At 48.8% G+C, this 21,587-nt stretch overlaps 2 protein-coding genes across 5 annotated transcripts in view; one reads left to right on the forward strand and one right to left on the reverse strand.

Moving 5' to 3' along the window:
- NPC1 (NPC intracellular cholesterol transporter 1) overlaps positions 1 to 1,219 on the forward strand; it is a 47,777-nt gene extending 46,558 nt beyond the window's left edge. The window contains exon 25 of the mRNA XM_036098127.2: positions 427 to 1,219. Within this exon, the coding sequence (XP_035954020.1) occupies positions 427 to 509 (83 nt within the window). The 3' untranslated portion in view covers positions 510 to 1,219. The remainder of the gene's footprint in view (positions 1 to 426) is intronic.
- RMC1 (regulator of MON1-CCZ1) lies at positions 925 to 21,515 on the reverse strand. Of its 4 annotated transcripts, XM_036098130.2 has the most exons (20): positions 21,165 to 21,515; positions 20,362 to 20,438; positions 18,193 to 18,277; positions 16,955 to 17,011; positions 15,798 to 15,884; positions 12,944 to 13,084; positions 12,511 to 12,614; positions 11,235 to 11,324; positions 11,041 to 11,146; positions 10,151 to 10,262; positions 6,986 to 7,030; positions 6,667 to 6,720; positions 5,363 to 5,491; positions 4,501 to 4,607; positions 3,013 to 3,129; positions 2,651 to 2,728; positions 2,289 to 2,393; positions 2,125 to 2,193; positions 1,804 to 2,029; positions 925 to 1,087 (listed from the first exon to the last, which is right to left on the reverse strand). In XM_036098130.2, exons 1-20 carry the CDS (start codon positions 21,264 to 21,266, stop codon positions 1,008 to 1,010), a joined length of 1,971 nt encoding a protein of 656 aa, XP_035954023.2. In that variant the 5' UTR covers positions 21,267 to 21,515; the 3' UTR covers positions 925 to 1,007. The 4 variants fall into 4 exon arrangements, with proteins under 4 accessions (XP_035954023.2, XP_035954024.2, XP_077916633.1 ...); XM_036098131.2 differs by lacking the exon at positions 2,125 to 2,193; XM_036098133.2 differs by lacking the exon at positions 925 to 1,087 and having other exon boundaries at positions 1,892 to 2,029; positions 2,125 to 2,171.
- Between the last annotated feature and the right edge of the window lie 72 nt (positions 21,516 to 21,587).

The following is a 21,587-nucleotide window of genomic DNA, read 5'->3' on the forward strand; positions in this document are numbered from 1 at the left end:
TGCCGCGCGGGGCCCCGAAGTCAGCGCTGAAGGGGGAAGGCGCCTGCGTGGCAGCCCCGCGCCCCGAGAGGAGAGGCCCGAGTGGCTCAGGCGCCAGGCCGGCCCGGCGGGGCTGCAGAGCGTGCTCATGCCCTGAGAGCCGCCCGCCCCGAGAGCCGCCTCTGCTTCTCTCGTTTCAAGACTGTCCTTAAGATCTTTTTACTTCCGTGGCCACTTCAGCTTCCATAAATGACGTGTGGTTGGAAGGAGAGGACAGGACCAACTTGCTTTAGAGGTTTATAAGAAGCTGAGGCGTTGCCGGGGGGGGGGGGGGGTATTAATCTCGGGGGGATAGAAAGTTTGTACTGTAATAGAACTACCCTATCGTCTCTTCTCCTGAAGAAATGATCCAGAAGTTGTATTTTTTTTTTTTTTAATCCCTCACAGGCCCATCGATAAATAAAGCCAAAAGTTCAGCCACTCAAGAGCGATACAAAGGTACAGAGCGAGAACAGCTCCTTAATTTCTAGCCTCTTGCGAGGTTTGGGGACTTTGAACTGTGTGTGTGGGTCGGTCGGTTTACTGGACAGTCGCTGTGGCGTCCGGGCGGAGCTGGATGGTAGCGACCCCAGGCTTGAAGAGCGGCAGCCTCGGCCCTAGTGCTTTCGGATTCAGGACCACCAATGTGACGTGTGAAGCAGTATTACCTAATCGGAAGGCAGCCCCAGGACACCCAGGGGCCTTCCCCGTTCCCCGGGAACGAGACCTAACTCGGGCAGGCGGAAGGGGACACAGGCAAAGCTGGGTGGGATCTGCTCCCTGACACCTTCTAAAGGCCAATCAATGCAATGTTTTTCCTTTGTTTTTGGAGTAAGCCATCACACAAGTTCTATACCATATTTTTAGTAACACTTGAGAATGTTGTAGATACACTTTACTATAACATTTTGTAGTTTAAAGAGCTTTATTAATGCAATAAATTAACTTTGTACACATTTTTATATATATAAAAAAACTAGCAAGTGATTTCAGAGTGTTGTAGGCCTCATTAGAGCTTGGTCTCCAAAAACCTGTTTGAAAAAAGCAACATGTTCTTCACAGTGTTCTCCTATAAAGGAAATACAGATTTCATCAGATGTGGCACAAAAAGAGGAAAACGAGAATGAACACTTTACAGCTCATAGATGTGTACGGTGGGGTTTTAACTTATTTTCCTTCATAAAACACTTTGTTTTCCTAAGCTTTGGAGTTGTCCTTTTTATTGATACAGCTCCTGCCAGGGCTGTTGGGCACCTTCAGGGTTCACAACCCCAGCAGACCGCGTTGAGACGGGGCTAGAGCAGCTCGCCTGTCCCGGCCATGCCATCCTGCACGGGTTCCTAAGCTACGGAAAGTCGGGGGGCCTGAAGCAGAGCGTCACATGCTCCTTCCCCACCCTGGAGAAGCCGGATGCCTTAGGTTTCATAACTTGGGAGACCAGAGCTAAGATCAGCCTAGGTTTCCTAAGACCCCGGGTCATCTGACACGCCTTAGTCACCGCTTCTGGTCACCGTTTCTGGTCTTGTCCCTGATTCCCCAGAAAGCAGCATTCCCAGATCAGCGGCAGGCCTGAGCTGGGCCCACACCGCCGCCCTGGCCAGAAATGCATTCGCTCCAAGTTCCAGAGCGGAATCCCCCCCGAGCACCATCACAGAATTTTGTTTCTAACCCAGGAGTTCTTAGGAGAGCTCCCAAAAAGGCTTCTCGCCCCCAGCCTGCGTGTGCGTTCTCTTGCTGCTGTGAGTCTGTTCACCCCCGCTCTCTCCACTGCCGCCACATCCTCACCTGGTGTGAAGTTAGGGTTCCCTCGCAAACGCTGGTTTCGCTGTTCAAAAAACCGAAATATAGTATAGAACAGCATGTTGTCTTCAGTCTGCTTCGCGGCATCTAAAAATTTTCGTGCAGAAATGTTGTCATGGCCGCCAATGCCCCGGATGAACCGTAAGGCCGCCAACACCTGGTGTTTGGAAAGAAGCACTTCCACGATCTCATCGTTCGCGGTCGAGAGTCGCTGGAAGGGAGGGAGGGAGGGAGGGAAGTCCGGTAAGTGCCAGCCATAGGAACAGACTGGAACGCAGTTTAGAACGCTGCTGCAGCACAAGTTACCTTCAGCATATCCAGAGACAGCTGGTGGGCAGGAGGGTAAAAACTTTCTAGGGATAAGAGCAAACAAGCCTGAAAGACACATTTTCAAACTGGCTTCAGCATACGATGTTAGAAGGGTGAAGGTGAAGTCTCGAATCCCCCAAGCACAGACCTGGGCCACATACCAGAGGCTTGGAGTCGCTGAGGACGTGGTACTGCAAGAACTGATGCAGCATGTAGAAGAGGTTGTGCTGGACCAGCGTCTTGATGACGAGCTCGTGTAAGTAGTGCTGAGGACAGAGACGAAGGACAGCCCGTTCCCCAATCACCCACCTACACCAGAGAGGCCACGGGGGGCCAGGGCCGGAGCTGTTCTAAGGGATGGGTATGTGTTTCCACGATGACGGGGAGAGGTTCCTGTCACCCGCGCGTCGACACCCCTCATCCCACCGCAGGACAACAGGGTAGTGTCGGGAAAGTCCCTCAGAATTCTGAGTGAGGCCCCTGCTTCTCTAACTTGGGACAACACATGCTGGTGGGAAGGTACCTGTACTGTGATCTGAAACTGGTTGAGAGAGCGAATATACTCCATCAGAACGGCGATCACAAATTTATGAGGCACGTCCTACGGAGGAAAAGAAAAGAGGTCTTAATATTAAAGACCCGTGAGGAGGCCGCCCGCGGCTCGTTTCCCCACCCCTTGTTTCCACATGAATCTGGCCCAGTGTTCTATTTCGCCGCTTTTGCACAGATCCCTCCAGAAGCTCCCCTGTCCATGGTCACGTTTTGGCTGAGTATCACAAGTCAAACTATTAGCACTAGCTCTTCACCAAGATAGAATGGGATTAGTCTGACTGGAGCGGAGTTCTACCCCGCAAACAGGATGTGTGTGGACGACCCGTCACCCACCTTCTCCGTGAACACCGACAGCACGTGCGTGTACATGTCGGACTGATCGATCACCGCCTGGGTCCGCACCGGCCTCTTGAGAAGCGGACTGCTCCGGCTCTGCCCGGCTTCCAGGGCCTGACAACACATCGCAAATGGGACCTCACCCATCTTCTTGAGAAGCCCAGAAGGCTCGATCCCTAGACCCTGTGAGCCTCAGACAGGCGCAGAGGGTGGCACTCCTACTCGGACAGAACGATTGCTCCTGTGCAGCCGGGGCAGGCTTTAGGAAGCCAGAGGTGGTCATCTTGAAAACAGGCTAACATTCATGAATGGGAACTAAAAGGCGTAAATCCGTCTCCTCTTGAGACACATTTTCTTAATCTTAAAATCCCTAATTTACTTAATCACGGACTTTCTGGTGTTTGTTACCTAATAAAAACAGAATGGCGTCCTGCATCTTTGTTTTATGAAGCCCTGATCCTACAGTAAGGAAATACCACGTGTACGACTCTCTGTCCAGATGTCCGAGTGGTAAATAAGCCCCCCGAAGCCCGGTGAGAAGACGGACCCCTTCAGCTGTAAGGCAGTCTGCCGCAGCGCACACCGTGCGGGAGCTGTGGCGGGGGCCTGAGAGGCTCTGACGAGCAAGGGCGACCGCTGAGGAAGCCTCGGAGCCAGAGCAGCGATGCACAGAAGCCCACGGGGGTCAGCCTCCTGCTTCCCACAGCCTCGTACACCAGCAGCAAGGCCGGGAAGGCTCTGCAAGAGCTCAGCCCTCCTCTGCCCCCTTCGCGTCTAACAGGGCAGGGACAGGCGCGCTCCAAGGTCACTCGGCCTTCAGCAGCCGGCGTCAGTCCTGTTACCCTGAGGAGCTGAAAGGGAGGGCAACTCTGGGTTTCGCACTGCTTAAAACCACTTCCACTCTAAGCCTTAGGACTCATCAGATCCTGGAAGTGAACTACTTTGTCCCACTCATGCTAACGGCACAGCAGAACCTGGTTCCGAGCCGTGTTAATGTTTCCAGGCCTGCAGACAGACGCCTGAGCCTGCCATGTGAGAGCCCCGCGCTAAGACAGTCGCCATCCCGAGAGGATGCTGACTGAGTGCCGACATGAGTGCCGACATGAGCCTTTCCTTCTGGGCTGTAAGAGCGATAGAAGTAAGAGGATGGGGCAAAATGATCATCCTTCTCATTCATTAGGTCTAGGCTCTGACTTAGCAGGAGGTATAAAATAACACAAAGCTGAAACCAATTTTCTTATCCTTAAAACAGGTTAAGACCAAGGATCTACGACCGCGTGTGAGACCCGACACAGACGAGAAAGGGCAGAGCGTGCAGGCAGCGTCGGGCTGGTGGGCCGCACGCACTGAAGCTGCTGCTCCCGCCTCTGGCCACCAGGCCCCCGGCACGCGAGCCTCGGTGGCATCACGCCTCCAGAACCCCGCATCCTAATTAGGAAACACGGGGTGGGGGCGGGGGGCTGGAGTGGAGCCCACACAGCTTACCGTTGTGTAGCTCTGCTCCGCGTCCAGGTATTTCTTATACTCGTGATTGAGTTTGTCAAAAACTGTGGCGATCACAGGTAAAGTTGCTCTGTCCGACTCACTCAGCACTGGAAAGAACGTTCACACAGGTCAACCGAGTTTACATCCGTTCAGAACACACACACGCTGCTAGGATAGAAAGAACTAACCCCAAAGGGCTCCCAGGGCAAACCTACCTCCAACAGGCATCCCAGAGAAATGGAATCGTTTGGAGCCCTGGAGCCTAGAATTCACTCCCCAGCCCTTCCAGAGGACTAGAAAAAGTAGCTACGGAGGGTTTCAGCAGAAAGTGCTCAAAGTAGAGATCTATGTAGTGAGTGACTTGGATTCTGGAAAATGTCTGTTTTCAGGCTGGGGACGCCCCACCCTCAGATGCACCGGCTGTGTCTAGGTTCCTCTCACCTGGAGCCATCCTATTTAGCTTTTGTCCCCAAGTCACTACAAGTCATTTTGATAGTTCATTACCTTTCCAGAGGGTTAAATAATCCCCCCTTCAAGTGAAGGACGAGGTACAGGCTGTGCACAAAGCAGAAAAATACGGCCCGGCTCCCAAGAAAGGGTTTGGGCGGGGCGCCTGGGTGGCTCAGTCGTTAAGCGTCTGCCTTCCACTCAGGTCATGATCCCGGGGTCCTGGGATCGAGCCCCACATCGGGCTCCCTGCTCAGCGGAGAGCCTGCTTCTCCCTCTCCCACTCCCCCTGCTTGTGTTCTCTCTCTCACTGTGTCTCTCTCTGTCAAATAAGTAAATAAAATCTTAAAAAGGGTGTGGGCAGCACAGGCCCAACCCTGGAATCAGACTGAGCGGGAAGGACTGGTCCACTTACTCTGCGAACAGACAGACAGAATGACCATCTTGCACTCCTTTCTCTGGAGGAGAAAGTCCATCAGTCTTCCTTTATCTGGCAAGAGGTTTACGATGGGCTGAAGCTTCACTTGGAGGTTCCAGAGGTAGCCTAGATGGAGGCGGCAGCAAATTTCATACAGGATGCAAATCAGAACAAAAGCCCAAAAGGTGGTTCCCTGAAACATTCATGGCGGGGGGGGGGGGGGGGCAATCCTGCAAAGCACCGATACGATCCTGATCTTACGAAGCCAAGCGCAGCCTAGGACACGCAGGCCGTGCCTGACGATGGCAGGACCGACAGCACCGTACGGCGTGCTCGCTGGCTCCCTACAAGGTGACCCTCTCCCATCACAGGGGCATCGGCAGTGGAGCTCCCGAAACGAAAGGGGCGGGGCGGGGTGACTCAGAGCAGTTCATCCCTATACCTAGCCCCCTTTTTAGCCTTGAAGGTTGAACAAGATGCTAACGTGTGGTATAAACTTGGGTCCTATACTCTGATTTCTCCCGCAATGGCTCTTCAGTCAAAAGGTAACTCTGGAGGCTCCCAAGGGAATTTCATAGTGCATCCATTCATCAATCCATGACTTTCCCGAACACCTACACTGCCAGGGAGTGCCTTTCTCAATTGGGGTTCCACAAGAGAATTCAACACTGCATTAAACATGATCTGAGTGATCCCCTTCTCGATTCTCCCACAGCTGGTCCAGAGCTAGTGCCGTTCTAGATGGAGACGAGAGAACTCCACATGCAGGATCCCACGGGCACCACGGCTGATTCTCCCCGAGAATCCCAGGGGCCGAGGCGGGAGAACGCACGAATGACTGAAGACAGATGTAGGAAGTCCTCGAACGGGAAGATACAGGGGCTGGGGGTGACCAGGAAAACAACTAGCATCCCCAGGGAGCTGCCCCAGCGCCGTGGGAAGCAAAAGCACACTTCCCTGCACAGACGGAACAGGAAAGGGCTCGGGCACACGCGGGTGTGGCCCTGGGGTAAGGACAGGGCAGGGCCTGGTGCACCGTGCTATGGGGTCTGGCTTTTTAGAACGGACAGAGTTGAATGGGCCAAAAGCAGGGGAATAGCCATTCTTAATTTTAAAAATAACATAGGCTCAGGATAAAACACGGAATAATAGAAAACGGAGTATAAAGTGAAAAATTTCCCATTCTGGGACTGAAGGGAGTCATCATCTCTGATTCACCTTGGAAACGGCACCAGCTACCCCTGCCATCCCAAGGCAACAAGTACTATCGTCTAACTTGACGATCGTCCCCTCTGACCCACCTTGGCTTGCACTGATAATGATATCAGGCTGAAAGACAATCCAGGATGAGGAATCTGCGTGTTATAGGAAGTGGTAAACCAGGAAGAGATGAAAACAAAAGACAAACCCAGCTCTGACTGGCACTGCCCGCCCCGCCCCCTACTTGCAGAGGCTCCTCGGCTCTGGGCGGTGAGGAAAGTTCCCCCGGGGACTCCCCGAGACCTTCAGATCCCTTGCAGCCGGCAAGGCCAAGGCCACAGGGCCCCTCTCAGACACCAGTATAAAAGGGGGCAACAGCCTCCCTTCGGTGCACAGCGGCAAGGCCTTTGTAAAGGATACAGAGTTTGCACGGGACAGGAGACTGGCTGGTCACAGGAGCGGGACCTGCAAATGCAAAAAACAAGCGCGCAAGGACAGGGCCATCAGAAAACGCTGCCAACATCAATGCTTAGGGTACGAAATGCAGTGCTTTTTAAAGCCTTTGGTAAATGGTTATTCAACTGTAGTTAAATGAGAAAGGAATCAATGGTCTTGTTCCACTGATAACGTATAAAGAGGAAGGGGGAAGTCGAGAACAATCCATGAAAATGTCCTCCCAAGAAACGGAGAAGTATCAAGAATTCATTCAGAGTTAATTCTCCTGTAATAACCAAAGATGACTTGTCATCATCAAAGAACTGAGAAGCGTCCCTGGATGATTCAAAATTAAATCCCCAGGTAAGTAGCTGATATTATTTCAAACTATAGAAATGATCCCTGAAAGTATAGTCTTCACTGATAATATTTCAAATAAAAGTGTTTTGTGGCTTGTCTAAATAATTAGCTCAATTCTCCACTGCACAGAGCAGGTCCAGGCGCCGAGCTCTCATCTAGCAAAGAGACCCCAAAAAACCTCACATGACAAGGACTCATAATGACCAGTTACACTGCCCATGCGTCAGGCGGGCAGCCCTCAGTGAACCTGAGACACACAGCCCTGCAAACTAAACGTCATTCCCTGTTCTGTTCCCAATCACCCAGGGACAATCAGAAGATAGGTTTTAATCAGCGGGTTGGAAAAGACTACCCAAAAGAGGAAAGGGCCCACGGGTCAGACAAGCTACAGCAAAGAACCCTTGCAGTTAGCCCCTGAGGGTGAAGGTCTTGCACATGGGCCTCAACTCTGGCTGCCAATCACGTGGACTTAACTGCTCTCGGTCAGAGCCAGATGCCCTTGGTTTTTAAAGCCCCCCAGGTGATGCTAATGTGTAGTCAGCTCCAGAAGCACTGATTGAACAGACCAAAAACAGAAGGGGAAATGAGAGCAGCTGCCTCATCCCAAATTTGCCGGCGTCATCTTGCAAAACAGCCTAACAAGCTCTTCCTGACGGCACGCCCTGCAACCGCACAGGGCGGGCAAGATGCAAAGATGCTACAAGCCTGCAAGGGGCTTACAATCTAGCAGGAAAAACAAGACAAAGTCATTAACTGTAAACAATGCTTTACCAACCCACACTCTGGAGGCCAGAGATTCAATGGACCTCTGAATCATTAACCTTTATCTAGACTATTATTTTGATCACACCTGTCACTTGATTTATTATAACTAGCCAATTAGAACCTGACTGCCTTCTGACTAGTCCCAAACCACCGGAACAGAGCAGAAGGTTTTTAATGTCTAGAGTTGCTTTTCCCTCCAATTTGCCAGCAGTTACCTTCATACCAAATAAGCAGCAGATACAAGATAAACACTTGACACAACCCTTTTTTTTTTTTGAGAGCGCGCGCGCATGGGGGTCGGTGGGGGATGATCTTAAGCAGGCTTCATGCCCAGCGCAGAGCCCGAAGCAGGATGGATCTCATGACTCTGAGAGCATGACCTGAACCAAAATCAAGAGTGGGAGAGGGGCACCTGGGTGGCTCAGTCGTTGAGCGCCTGCCTTCGGCTCAGGTCATGATCCCAGGGTCCTGGGATCGAGCCCCGCATCAGGCTCCCTGCTCAGCGGGGCTCCCCGCTCAGGCTCCCTGCTGAGTCACCCAGGCGCCCCCAAACTTTCCATTTTAAAGCTCAGCTCCCTGCATCAGGCTCCCTCTCCCGCTCCCCCTGCTTGTGTTCCCTCTCTCGCTGTGTCTGTCAAATAAATAAAATCTTTAAAAAAAAAAAAAGTGGGACACTTAACCAACTAAGCCACCCAGGTGCCCAGACACGACCTATTCTTTTAATGCTAACGCTATTAACCCAAGCAAAGGAAGATGCTGGAAGGAACACAGGAAGCCAAAAGACTTAAACTAAGAACTAGCTCCTTCCTCCCCCAATGCTGCCAGAGTCATTAAGCTTCTGGCTGATTCCACAACTCGAGGCAGGCAGACGGGAGGCGGTGCTCTTGCTAGACTCTCAGCCGCAGCCTGCCTGGAATCTTCCCTGACAGGTGCAAGCACCTCCTGACTGCAGGCGGGGCCCACGCCCGCGATACCATCTCACAGGGATCCCTTTTCAGAAGAAAACATTACTACCGAAGCTCCAAACGTGTGCCCTTCTGACTAGCTGCACGCACTGAAATTTCAACTAGCTTACTCTAGACTCCGATCTCCTTTAAGAGAGAGCTGAATGTTATTCCCGTGAGCTCTAGCTTGAAATCAACTACACTGGGAAGAGGCAAAAACAAAAGCCCAACAGTTTCTTTCTCCTTCCCTGAAATCCTGACCTCCTCTCTTCTCTGACTTCCTCCTCCCACCTCGTGTAGGGCAGATTTCGAATAACCAAAGCAGCACAGCCTTAAGCTCTTACAGTGGCCACCAGTGAGAAGAAAATGCAGTATTTAAGCTATGACAGAATGTCTGAGAAAGACAAGGAAAAGTGATCCCAGGTTCAAATAACAGCCAGAAGCAGCCACGTTTAATCTCAGGGTTATAGAGCATGGGCAAACAGAAAATGGAGGGCATATTCAATAATTAAACAACTAAAAAATCTCAGCTTCAATGGGTAATCCCGACTCTGTTTTATTTTTATTATTTTTTAAGTAGGCTCTACGCCCAACGTGGGGCTCAAACTCACGACCCCAGAGAGTCACATGCTCTACCAACTAAGCCAGCCAGGCACCCCTCTAAACTTTCCACTTTTTTTTTTTAAGATTTTATTTATTTGACAGAGACACAGCGAGAGAGGGAACACAAGCAGGGGGAGTGGGAGAGGGAGAAGCAGGCTTCCCGCGGAGCAGGGAGCCTGATGTGGGGCTCGATCCCAGGACGCTGGGATCATGACCTAAGCCGAAGGCAGACGCTTAATGACTGAGCCACCCAGGCGCCCCCAAACTTTCCATTTTAAAGCTCAGAGAAATCATTCCATTTTCTTCAAAAGAAGATTCATGTATCTTATAAAATGCTTTTCACAACAGCACAATTTTACTAATATGATCAGAACTTTCATTAAAAAAATAAAAAACAATCCCCCCTCCCCAGAGCACCTGGACCCGGTAACCCCTGTGTGCCCTGGTCATTCCCACCGCCAGGCGGGGGTCCCCTTACCTGCCATGGGGATCTGGTAGGGCTGAATGGAGCGCGCTGGGAGCACCGGGTGATGGAAGGTCACAGTGCCGTCAAACTCTCCCCTCAACTTGATGTCAAAGATCACCGATGTCTACAGTGGAGAAAAGTAAAACTCGGATGCCAAAACAGGCCACGCTGGACTTGGCTAGGCCCGCCCCTTCCGTTCTCTCACACCCTGCCGTTCCTGTCAGCTTCCAGCCTGCGCGCACCGCACCCCCACAGGCTGGCTCTAAGTGGGGGGAGTGTGCTGGGGTACCACAACTCTGTGACACAGCTCCCCACTCACGCGGACACGCACACTCCTGGCACTGATGTCGGACAGACCCTGAAGAGCTCGAAGTGATTCCAGCAGATCTTTTTCACTTTAACTCACAACACCTTCACCAGTCAAGATAAGGGTGTCACCACCCTGCAGGAGGCGTGGGACAGAACAGCCTGTCTATGACCAGATACCCAGCTTACCACGTAGAAAACAGGACCCACTCTAGTCTTTCTCTCGGGCCGCAGAGCCTCAAAATCATTATCACTCAGCATTATCATCTATCCTCACAAAGGAAGCACCAAGCTCATGTGCTCATGTAAGACTGTGGTTCTGCAGTAAATTCCCAGCTTAGTTGATTCAACCAAATAATTGGGCCAGACTCAAATATCCTCATGTGCTACTTTCTGGAATAGTCTTTAATTCACTGTAATCAACAGGGAATCACTCTTTTTTTTCCTAAACCATCTAGAATACCAAACCTATTTGCATCCAGAAGACCAAAGCTTTAGCACCAAAAGCACTTTCTAGTCTTTCTTCTGAATATTTTGTCAATTTTCACATCTCTTCAGCAACCCCGACAGACCAGACATGCACACACAACTCTTACCTCTGTATCCTGATGATGAACGACCACCAGGTTATCCACCACATTGAGGGCAAACTTCCCCGTCCGATTTAACTTTAATATGTGCATCTTTTTACAGGCACCTTCTCTGTAGGATAACACAAAGGTCAAAAAATAGATCGACAAGCTTTAGTTCGTATTTTAAAATTGGAGAAAGAGGACAGCATTAAATATACCGTGGTAGATGATATAGGACTACCTCCGCTCCTGTACTATTGGAGGTCCGAGAATGATGCCTCAAGAAGAGAACGTAAAGCTGTCCGTATCTAGAGGACAAAGAGACAGACGTCACAGCGGGCCACTTGAAACTCCTCCATTCTAAATGCCGTATGAGGTCATCAGAGTTATTTATGACACATTCACCAACAGAGTATTTCACAGCCAACAAAAATATTTACGAAGTGCAGTTAAAAAAAAAAGCCGATTATAAAGTGAAAAGGGGGATGCAAAACTAAATATACCTCAATCACAACACTTTAAAAGGAAAACACAAACATACTGTCCAAAACTACTAGAAAGAAATATGTGTTAATAGCTATTGTGGAGTAACATTCATTTTCTCTAACTTTCTGTGTCTTCCAAGTTTTATGTAATCAGTATATTCCTCGATACGAGGGAAATCTAATCATCATGTGTAAGCCTCGTGAACGAGCGCTGCTACGAGTGGTTCCCGCGTGCGCACTGCTCTGCGGCGGCCGAGACCGGAGGGGGGGAGTGGGTCCCTGCTGCCAGCGGCTAGGACTGTTCCCATCGTACCTATCCTCTAAGCCAGGAGGATGCAGAAGACTGCCTTTAAGAAAAAAAAAAAGGCATTCTAACTGCTAAAAAATGTTACACTTCAAAACCACTGTTTTAGGCCAAAGAAGAATCAGAAGTAATCTAGGAACAAAATTTTGACATTTTTGAATAGGGTTAGGGGTACACAGGGTATTCTTTGTATCAGTTTCTATTACTATGTGTTTAAAACTTCCATAACGAAGTATAAAAATTGAGATAATCTGCGTTTACAAATAAAGATATACCTTTCTACGTAAGTAATTCAGTTCCATGTTTGTTAGTTAAAAATCTGTGTTCTTTAGGGCAAGTGGGATATATTTTAGCTAAAAGAAAGTCCTTGATAAGCTTCAACTACTCACAGAAAAAAAATTCTAGAACTACGACACCTAAAAAATAGACTAGTCCAATGTTTTCATTTTATTAGGCGAGAATGGTAAAAAAAAAAAAAAAAAACAAAAAAAAAAACTTCCCTAAGGTCACAAAGCTAGTAAAATCAGCAAAGAATGCCAGGCCGATGGCAGGTTTCCTGTATTCATAAAATCTAGGCACTGAAAGGGCAAGGGGGCATCTTGATCATGTGCCAAAGGGCAGCCCTGCAGTGCTTATGATGCAATTCTACTACTTCTAACATCAAAAGCAATTTCAAGCAGGAATTCTCTCAAAAGACAGACATACATGGTCGCCATCGCGATGTCTCTCTCGGAAAGGTTCAGCTTCGTTGACTTGGGCACAGCTGGTAATTCAATCTCAAACTTGGGCAGCTTCGACATAGTGCCAGCCTGTTTGGGTGATACAAGTATTAGGAAAAGCCGATTAAGCCCCTCAGATACTTCAGCATTCCCTACATAAAACCACTGAGGATATGCACACACCGTGTGTTTCCATCCTTTCCAAAGTCCCATCCACTATGGCCTGTACTCCCTGGGATCTGTCCCCACACAAGGAGTCGCTCTTGGGGGTGACGGGAGGATAAAGTGTGCCCTCTAGTGGTCAGAAGTGGTGAGCTCATTGGTTGGAGGAACTTGCCCCTTTGAAGTACTTGACACCTCAGGAAGTTAGAGGAAGGGGCCGGGAGAGGGACTTTTCCTAAAGACAGGCTCACTCTTACCCGAAAATAGAAGGGCTGCAGCACATTGCCGAGGACTGTGGTAGACAGCAGAATCACGGCACCCTCGGGGCAGTACATGTACCAATTCACATTGATATTCTGGCTCTTCAGCAGTTTCAGATTTCGTTTCTCTGGTAACACCTGAAGCAAAGTTCAAGAAACAGAATCTTTATTTTAAAACAGTAAAATGGAAGGGGCGCCTGGGTGGCTCAGTCGTTAAGCGTCTGCCTTCGGCTCAGGTCATGATCCCAGGGTCCTGGGATCGAGTCCCACATCGGGCTCCCTGCTCGGCAGGAAGCCCGCTTCTCCCTCTCCCACTCCCCCGCTTGTGTTCCTGCTCTCGCTCTCCCTCTGTCAAATAAATAAATAAAATCTTTAAAAAAAAAAATAAAACAGTAAAATGGAAGACAACTGACAGGAAATTAAGAAAACAATAAAAAACAGGGGCGCCTGGTGGCTCAGTCAGTTGAGCATCCAACTCTTGGTTTCCACTCAGGTCGTGATCTCAGGGTCTTGAGATCCAGCCCCAAGTGGTAGAGCTCCACACTCTGTGGGGAGTCTGCTTCTCCTCCCCCTGGGCCCCTCCCCCCACGCAAGCACACACTCTAAAATAAATCTTTAAAAGAAAAAAAACAATAAAAAGAAAACCCACTAAATAAAACTGAAAATTTTTTGTTTGTTACAGCTACTGATCCCGGTGCTCAGTGTTTTACAAATCCTGGCTCATTTACTCACACCACGACCCTGAGACGTGGGCACCACGGACACCTGACCGAGGAGAAAACAAGGCTCAGACACCAGTTAATGCAGTTACAGCCCAGGCAGGCCAGGTCACCGCAAGGCCCGGTCCGAGCCTCCACACTCTCGGGCACCATCCACCATTCCATGCAGAGCCCCACGCATGGAATCCGCCACCGCCCGGCCTAGAGCACGGGCCTTCCTCCTGGCCTCCGTCTCGACTCCCCTTAGCACTGAGCCCAGAAGCAGCTCCCTTTTGCTAACAATCGTGTGCGTGAGACGCTGCATGCAAACCTAGTATTTTATAGTCAAGGCATGTATTAAATATACTGTAAATATTCTGATACATTAAAGAACACGGTGCAGAGCCCCAAGACATTAATGCTCATTGAACACTATGCTTAAGAACTGACATGGAAGTCAGGGTCAGGAGGCACAGGTCTGGACAATTTGGGTATCATAAAATAAAGAGGTGCTAGCGTCCTCTTTCTAACTTATTTCTTGAAGAGCTGAGGACCATCCAGATGACGTGAATATACACTTTTCCACTACAGAGAACAGAAAGCTATATGATTGCCACTGAAGGAACCCTTCAGTAAAGCAAGTGATCCTCTCCACGCTACCAAATAAACAAAACTCCATGTGTACGAGATTTGTGCAGTTTCTTTCTGGTGGTCATTACAAAGGTTTTGATGACAGCCCACAGCAAAGCACCGTGGCATTAACATCTCACATTTTGCTTACACGGGTGTATTTTCTCCATCCCTACATTCTAAATTTTCTTGCTTTCATTAGGTCAACAAAATTAAACCCTGAGAGAATCCTAACACCCTCTAGATTAGCTCCACTGAAAGCTCTCAGATGCATTTCTCAAGGTCAGGCAGTTGGAACATATTATAAGTTGATGAGGCAGGTGCAAAGTCAAGTCAACAGAGTGAAAAGGAATGGGAAATATTTGCAAACCATCTATCCGATAAAGGGTTAATACCCAGAATATATGTCTATGGACTGATAATATGAAGTTCTGGCAAAAATGTGGAAAATGGAGATTCCTACATTGAAAGTGAAAGTGTGGGGGTACCCGGCTGGCTCAGAGGAGCAAGTGACTCTTGATCTCGGGGTCGTGAGTTCAAGCCCCACGCTGGGTGTGGGGCCTACTTAAAATAAAGACTAAAAAAAATTTTTTTAATAAAAAAAAGAAATTTAGCGATATCTGTTCAGCTTTTTGGATGTTCATGCCTATGCTGTAATTCCAAGAACTGCCTCACCCAAGAACATAAAGAAATGTTTGCAAGCATGTTCACTACAGAATTGTTTATAATCACAAAAACATGAAAACAAGCCAGAGGTTCATCAACAGGGAATAAGTTAAACTGTATGACACCCACACAATACTGTTCAGTCAGAATAAAATATGGACAGGGGGCCTGGCTGGCTCAGTGTGGGGAGTGTGTGACTCCTGATCTCAAGATCATGAGTTCAAGGGGCGCCTGGGTGGCTCAGTTGATTGGGCGACTGCCTTCGGCTCAGGTCATGATCCTGGAGTCCCTGGATCGAGTCCCGCATCGGGCTCCCTGCTCGGCAGGGAGTCTGCTTCTCCCTCTGACCCTCCCCCCTCTCATGTGCTCTCTCTCATTCTCTCTCTCTCAAATAAATAAAATCTTTAAAAAAAAAAAAAAAAAAGATCATGAGTTCAAGTCCCATGCTGGGTGTAGAGATTATGTAAATAAAATTTTAAAAATTAAAAAAAAAGAAAATATGGATACATGTCCATGACATACTGCTATGCAAAAAAAGCCAGCCACAATAGTTTATATGCAACATTCCTGTTTTTGTTTTAAAAAAGTTTGTATGTATGTATGAAAATAAATATGTACTAAACTTTTCATACTAGTTACTTCTAGGGATTATGGGGGGGACTTTTACCTTCCATATATCCTGGTAATGTTTGTTTTATTAAAAAAACATTTCTTGTAATCAGAAAAAAAGAATAAAAACCTAAGCAAGAGACTAAAACTCTCGAATCTCAAAATATCTATTTAGAACTGAATTCAAAAGGCTGCCAAACTGCCATCAGAGACCTTTCTCCCGCGAACATAAGTGATTAACATAATACCTGGTAAAATTCAATTCCTTGATCTGTTATGAAGACAATTTCAGTAGAACTGGTCCAACAGAATCCTAGTATGTTGGCGTTCTTGGTCTGAAAAGAATTAAAAAAATTTTTCTTAATAAAAAAATGTTTGTATAACCTTCTTCAAAAGCTTAATATACTCTATCACTCTTTACTAAAAGTTACTCAGATTTGATTACTTATTAACAAATCAAACTTTCTTTTAAATACAACGTTCCCAGATTTCCACCTGAAACACCTCACTGAAGCCCCTGACTCTTAATTCCTTCTGCTCAAGAACAGTGGGAAAAGCCTAAATTTCGGAGAAGAGTAACTGATGGGTGCTCGCAAATACCAGCTTCTACCTTAAGGAATCAAAGGACAGCCGGCTTTCTCTTAGGCAGCTGTAACAGGCACTATGAGAATAAAGGCCTCAAGGTTCTCAGTGAGTGCTGAGCAACCCGGGGTCGGGCCGTGAGCACACACCTCCACCTCGCCCGGTGCCCCACAGCACCCCAAGCCCGAGGGCACACCGGGCTAGGACAGGGGCTCTGTCACACACACAGGATCAGGAGGTCTGCGAGGGGCTCAGTTCCTGGGCCCGGGGGCCTTTCCTTGTCGCAGAGCCCACCCTGAACTCCATTTAGCAAAACGATGACAAAGCTGCTAAAAGCCACACCCAGCTACTAGCACCTTCTGCCAGTTCCCAGTGCCACCCTGCGGCTTTTCGCTGAGCCCCCCTCACCTCGTTCATTAGACCCAGCAAATCTAATTAAAACAGATTAGAATCTACACTTCGGGAACAAAAGCGGAAGGACACAACAGGGACAACAAATCAAGGAAAGGAAACATCATCAGGAGAGGAGGAAAAATCCCCTCTTCCTAAAACCTCCAAAGAGGCGGCTCCAAAAGGAACCCAGGGTCCGAGCCAGAGGCGCAGCCCGCAGGGGGAGAAGGGCGGGCGCCACACCCAGGCACCCACTGAATCCTCCCGACTCCATCTCGTAGAAGAAACAGGCTTTTAGCCCTTTTAAAAACGGTCCCAGAGCGCACACACAGCAGGCCTCAGCACAAGGCTCAGCCTGGATCCAAGTGTGTGCTGGCAATCCGCCTGCCACACAGGGAAATGGCCAGCAGCTGGGAAAGGACCCGGGCCCTACCTTGCACTCTTGAGTGTATTCCAGCTGAGAACTATCCGGGATAAAATTAGAAAAATCCTGAAAAGGAAAAAAAGAAAGAAAACAAAAGGAGAAAATTTAGATCAAGCAGCATACTGCCAATCTATATTGGTAGACAAGACAAAAGACAAATTTATTTTTATTTTTTCAAAAGAGAAATTTAAAAAGTGATCAGAAAAGGGGCGCTTGGGGGGCTCAGTCAGTTAAGTGTCTTCCTTCTGCTCCGGTCCGTGATCCCGGGAGTCCTGGAATCAGCCCTGCTTTGGGTTCCCTGCCGGGGGGGGAGGGGGGAGGGCACCTGCTCTCCCTCTCCCTCTGCTGCTCCCCCTGCTTGTTCTCTCTCGTTCTCTCTCGCTCTGTCACGTAAATAAATAAAATCTTCAAAAAAAAAAATGTGATCAGAAAAAAACTGATAAAAGACAAGAAAACTAAAAGGACCAATGTGGACAATCCATCTCCTTACAACTCAATTAAAAAAAAAAAGTTAATCCAAATATTCAGTTAGAGTTTAGAAACTGATACTGAAAATCAACTGATTTCAGAGAAAGTGTTGCTGCATCTTGTAAGGGGCTTTCCAAAACTTTTAGTAACGAATACCGACAGAAGGAAATCAGATTCTGCCTCTTCCCAACAGCTTTCACTCTACCAATGACGACGGTGAATACTTATAAAGGCAAAAAGGCCAAACGGTGCTCCAACTTTGAACGTCTGTTCCTAGGAGGTCAAGCATTCAAAGATGCAAGAAGTGAGTAAATGGAGCTATTCCAGGTAAAGCTAATTCACCAAGTTGCCAAGAATGCACCTCACATAATCTATGCTGCTAGCTACCAATCAATACAAAAAATGCCTCAGGCTCCAAATACTTAAAAAAAAATTTTTTTAAGTCAAAAATGACAAACTAAGGTCACGAGTATTTATCCCTTGAAATGTCTTTCTCCAAGAATTCCAAAGGCTTCAAATACAACAGAACCATAACTTTCATGGCATTAAAATAATAAAGGTCCTTTAACGCTGTTTTTTTGCAATTCATTCTCTTCTAAACATACTTCTAATGTCCTTTTCCTTATGCTATCTTTAAAGATAGGTCCTGGGGCACCTTGCTGGTTCATTTGAAAGAGCATGTGACTCTTGATGGGGGGGTCATGGCTTCGAGCCCCACGTTGTGTGTAGAGAGATTGCTTAAATAAATAAAACTTGAAATAAATAAAGATATGTCTTACCACAGTCTTTGAGGTCCTCTGGACAGCCAATATCTTATTTTCTAAGGAAAACTTAATGCACTTCACTTCTCCTTTGTCTTCCATTCTTTAAGGAAAAAAAAAGTATCTTATGAGTTAAAGTTAATAACCGAATACTAGCATCTAGCATTTTGTGAGAAAAGTTATATACTCAGGAAGCAGCAAATCTTAGTTGAAAATTATGTTTCTGAAACTATCAGGACTTCTTTTCAAACAACAAAATCCAACTGGCAACAAGTTGCTGATGAAATTTACAGTTTTGTGGTTAACAAGTGACTGACGAATTAAGAACACGTGCATTTTCCCTTGAGAATCATCTTAGACATAAATAATACCCACACAGCAACCTTCTCCAGAAACTACCCTCTTTCCTCCCCATCGCTCTCACAGCAGAGTGTGTGAAGGAGTGTAAGCTTTCCTGTTTACTTCCCAATCTACAGGACCTCCAACGGACGTTACAAACGGAAGTCAAGGGATGGATTACAGGGCAGCACCAGCAAACTTTTGATTGTGGTGACGGTTAACACATGTCAAAACTCATCAACTGTATGTTAAATATATGCCGTTCATTCCACCACGATAAAACTTAAAAATACACAAAATTGCTAAAATTTTTACCAATAAAATTAAAATTTAAAAGAGGGTAAATCCAGTATCTTCCTCCTCAAGGCCTACTAAGCCCCCAAATCTGGATCATCACGGGCTCACTCTCATTTTCCACGCCCAATGACCACCAAAACTTACCCAAGACCTTCCTAGGCACCTCCTGAGTGCCTGTGGGATAGCAGTCTACTCCGCCTTCGGGCTGCCCTTTAGTACGCCTGGCTCGGACTATCGCAATCACCGCTCACTGGTATCCCTGACGTTGATATGCTCCCAACTAACGCAGCTTCAATGGGGTGAACAGCATGATCTTTCCAAGCACTGATAAGATCATGCCATGCCCCATCTTACCAATTTTCAATAAGAAGATAAAACCCTAATTCCATCGTAGAATACATAAGGTTCAAGCTGACTCCTGCCTGTGGCCAGACCACCACCACCTCCCCTTCCCCGCAAGGACACCTGATGTCAGTTACACAGACCTGGAATTCCCCCAAACACCATGCTTGCTCGCCTTTACACTCGGTGTTCTCTCCATCTGAAAGGCCTGCTCTCTTCCCCATGTAGAATCATCCCATTCAAGCTTTAAAGTTTTGCTCAAAGGCTCCCTCCTCTCGCAGGCCTTCCCCATCCTGGGCAGTGGTGTTTCCTGGCCTACCCCAGGATAAATGTCTCAGCTCTTTTGTCTGCCCAAACTCTGAAGAGAGGGTTATTACAGCACTTTTCACAATCAACAGAATGTGTCCACACACTTGTCTCCCACACTAAATTTATGAGTTCTGCAGAAGGGTGCCCGGCTGATTCATAACCTTCCCATGCCTGGTGCCTAGCACAGGGGCTACAATCAGAGTTTGTCCAACAAATGAGTGATTTGTTTTCTACTTCAAAAACTGTTTTCTATTAGCACAGGCCACCTGCAAAAAAAACTTAAGTCACCACTGAACTGAGGGCCCACATTGTACTTTCCCCTTCTGTAATCACAGGAGTTAAAGACCAGATAATTTATCAACCAAACTGAGATACTTCTGAAAGTGAAAGGAAGGGCTATTCATAATTATACTGGTTCAACTTGCATAAACTGGGATATCCAGTCACCTTTAGTGGAAGCTGGGATTTTCTTAAAATACATTATTATATAGGAAACACTAACCAGAAATCTTCACCTACCACACAGCCTGAAAAAACCAGGGCCAGATGAGGAAATGAAGGCCCTCCTCAGTCAAGATGCCAAAAATGGGCACATCAGTAAACTGACTCACTAATTTCAAGTGCCAGGAAGTGGGTTCCCTATATCTGAGCATTTGATTCCCAAATCGAGAGAGAACCACTCTACACATTTCACTCTGACACTAAGTACTGATCTGTGCCACAACACCGCGCAGCAGGTGTCCGCTTCCCTCTCCCTACACACAGGGATTGGCAAGTGAGTATACACTTCAGGCCTCTTACAGCCAAAGGACAAACCTTTAAAACCACCTTCTGAATGAGAAACAGAAACACATCATTTTGTTTACATGTGACAATTATTCTGGGAACGTCAATAGTTACCGAAATGAGATGGGATTCCTATCATCGGGGCCTTTAACTACCACCCCGGTAGCTCCACCTGAGCGAACTGCAAAAACCTGGGACGGAAAAGAAGCAACGTTAATGGTCTGAACTTTGAAAGACTTTAGACACATAGACCAGCCTACAAGCGATTATTTCTACTACACCCCACTCCTGGTTCAGCTGAACTAACGCGGCATCTAGCAATCTGCAGATGCTTGGTGTGCACATCAATTTTAAGGGACAAAAGCGTAGAGACCAAAAAGATTGCTATTCCGGGCGCAGCCCACTGGGCAAGACCCGGCCGGGGTCCCCGCGGCTACACATTTTAATCCGGTACGGCAAAGGCGCCCCTGATGCACTTGAGCACACCCTGCTACTCGGCACACTGCTTTTCCCCCCTTTCCAAAATCCCGAGAGTAAGGGCAGTCTCAACGTCTAATTCCTCGACTGCAAGGGTAACTAATGACAAAGACAACAAAGGCGCCGGGAAAGGGCTGGCGAGCTAACAGCTGACCACACCGGCCAAAGGGCGCTGCTGGGTGGGCGGCGCAGGTTCGGGGTCCACCTAGCTGTCACTTTGGAGAAGAAAGCCCCCGCCGAGGTGGCTCCCGGTCCCTCGGCCCACCCAAGAGCCCGGAGCTGCCGCCACTCCGGCGCCGGGACCGGAGGGGAGGCCCCAGGCCTGCCCCCCCCCGGCCGGCACCCGGCCTGGGTGCGCGCGGGACGCCCCTGGGGCGCCGGGGACGGCGGGCGTGGCGCGTCCGGCCGCGCGGAGGAGGAGGGCGCGGACCGGCCCGGACCTGCTTGTTGGCCTCATCGAAGAAGACGCAGTTGACCGGGTTCGCCTTCTCGAAGTGCACCGGCCGGTCGCACAGCTCCAGGTAGTAGTCCTCCTCACCCATAGCGGGCGCCGCCGCTGCGGCGGGGAGTCCGGGGGCGGCCGCCAGCGTGGAGCGGGGCGAGCGGCGCCCGGCACAGGGACGCTACGAGTCGGGCCGGGCGGTGGCGACGGCGATCCGACCGGGCGCGGAGGCCGCTTCCTGGTGCCACGCCCCCACCCCGTCCGGCACGTGACCCGCCGGCCTCCGCGCTTAAACCGGCGACGGCCGACCGGCCGCGGTGGGGCCTAGCGACCGCGACCGCACCCTGGTTGGCGCGAGAGGCTCCGCCCCTTTCTTGGAGGGCGGAGTCCCAGCACGGCTCGCGGGGCGAGGGCGTGCCCC

The sequence above is a fragment of the Halichoerus grypus genome, chromosome 13 (assembly GCF_964656455.1).
Source record: "Halichoerus grypus chromosome 13, mHalGry1.hap1.1, whole genome shotgun sequence".
NCBI classification, from domain to species: domain Eukaryota; kingdom Metazoa; phylum Chordata; class Mammalia; order Carnivora; family Phocidae; genus Halichoerus; species Halichoerus grypus.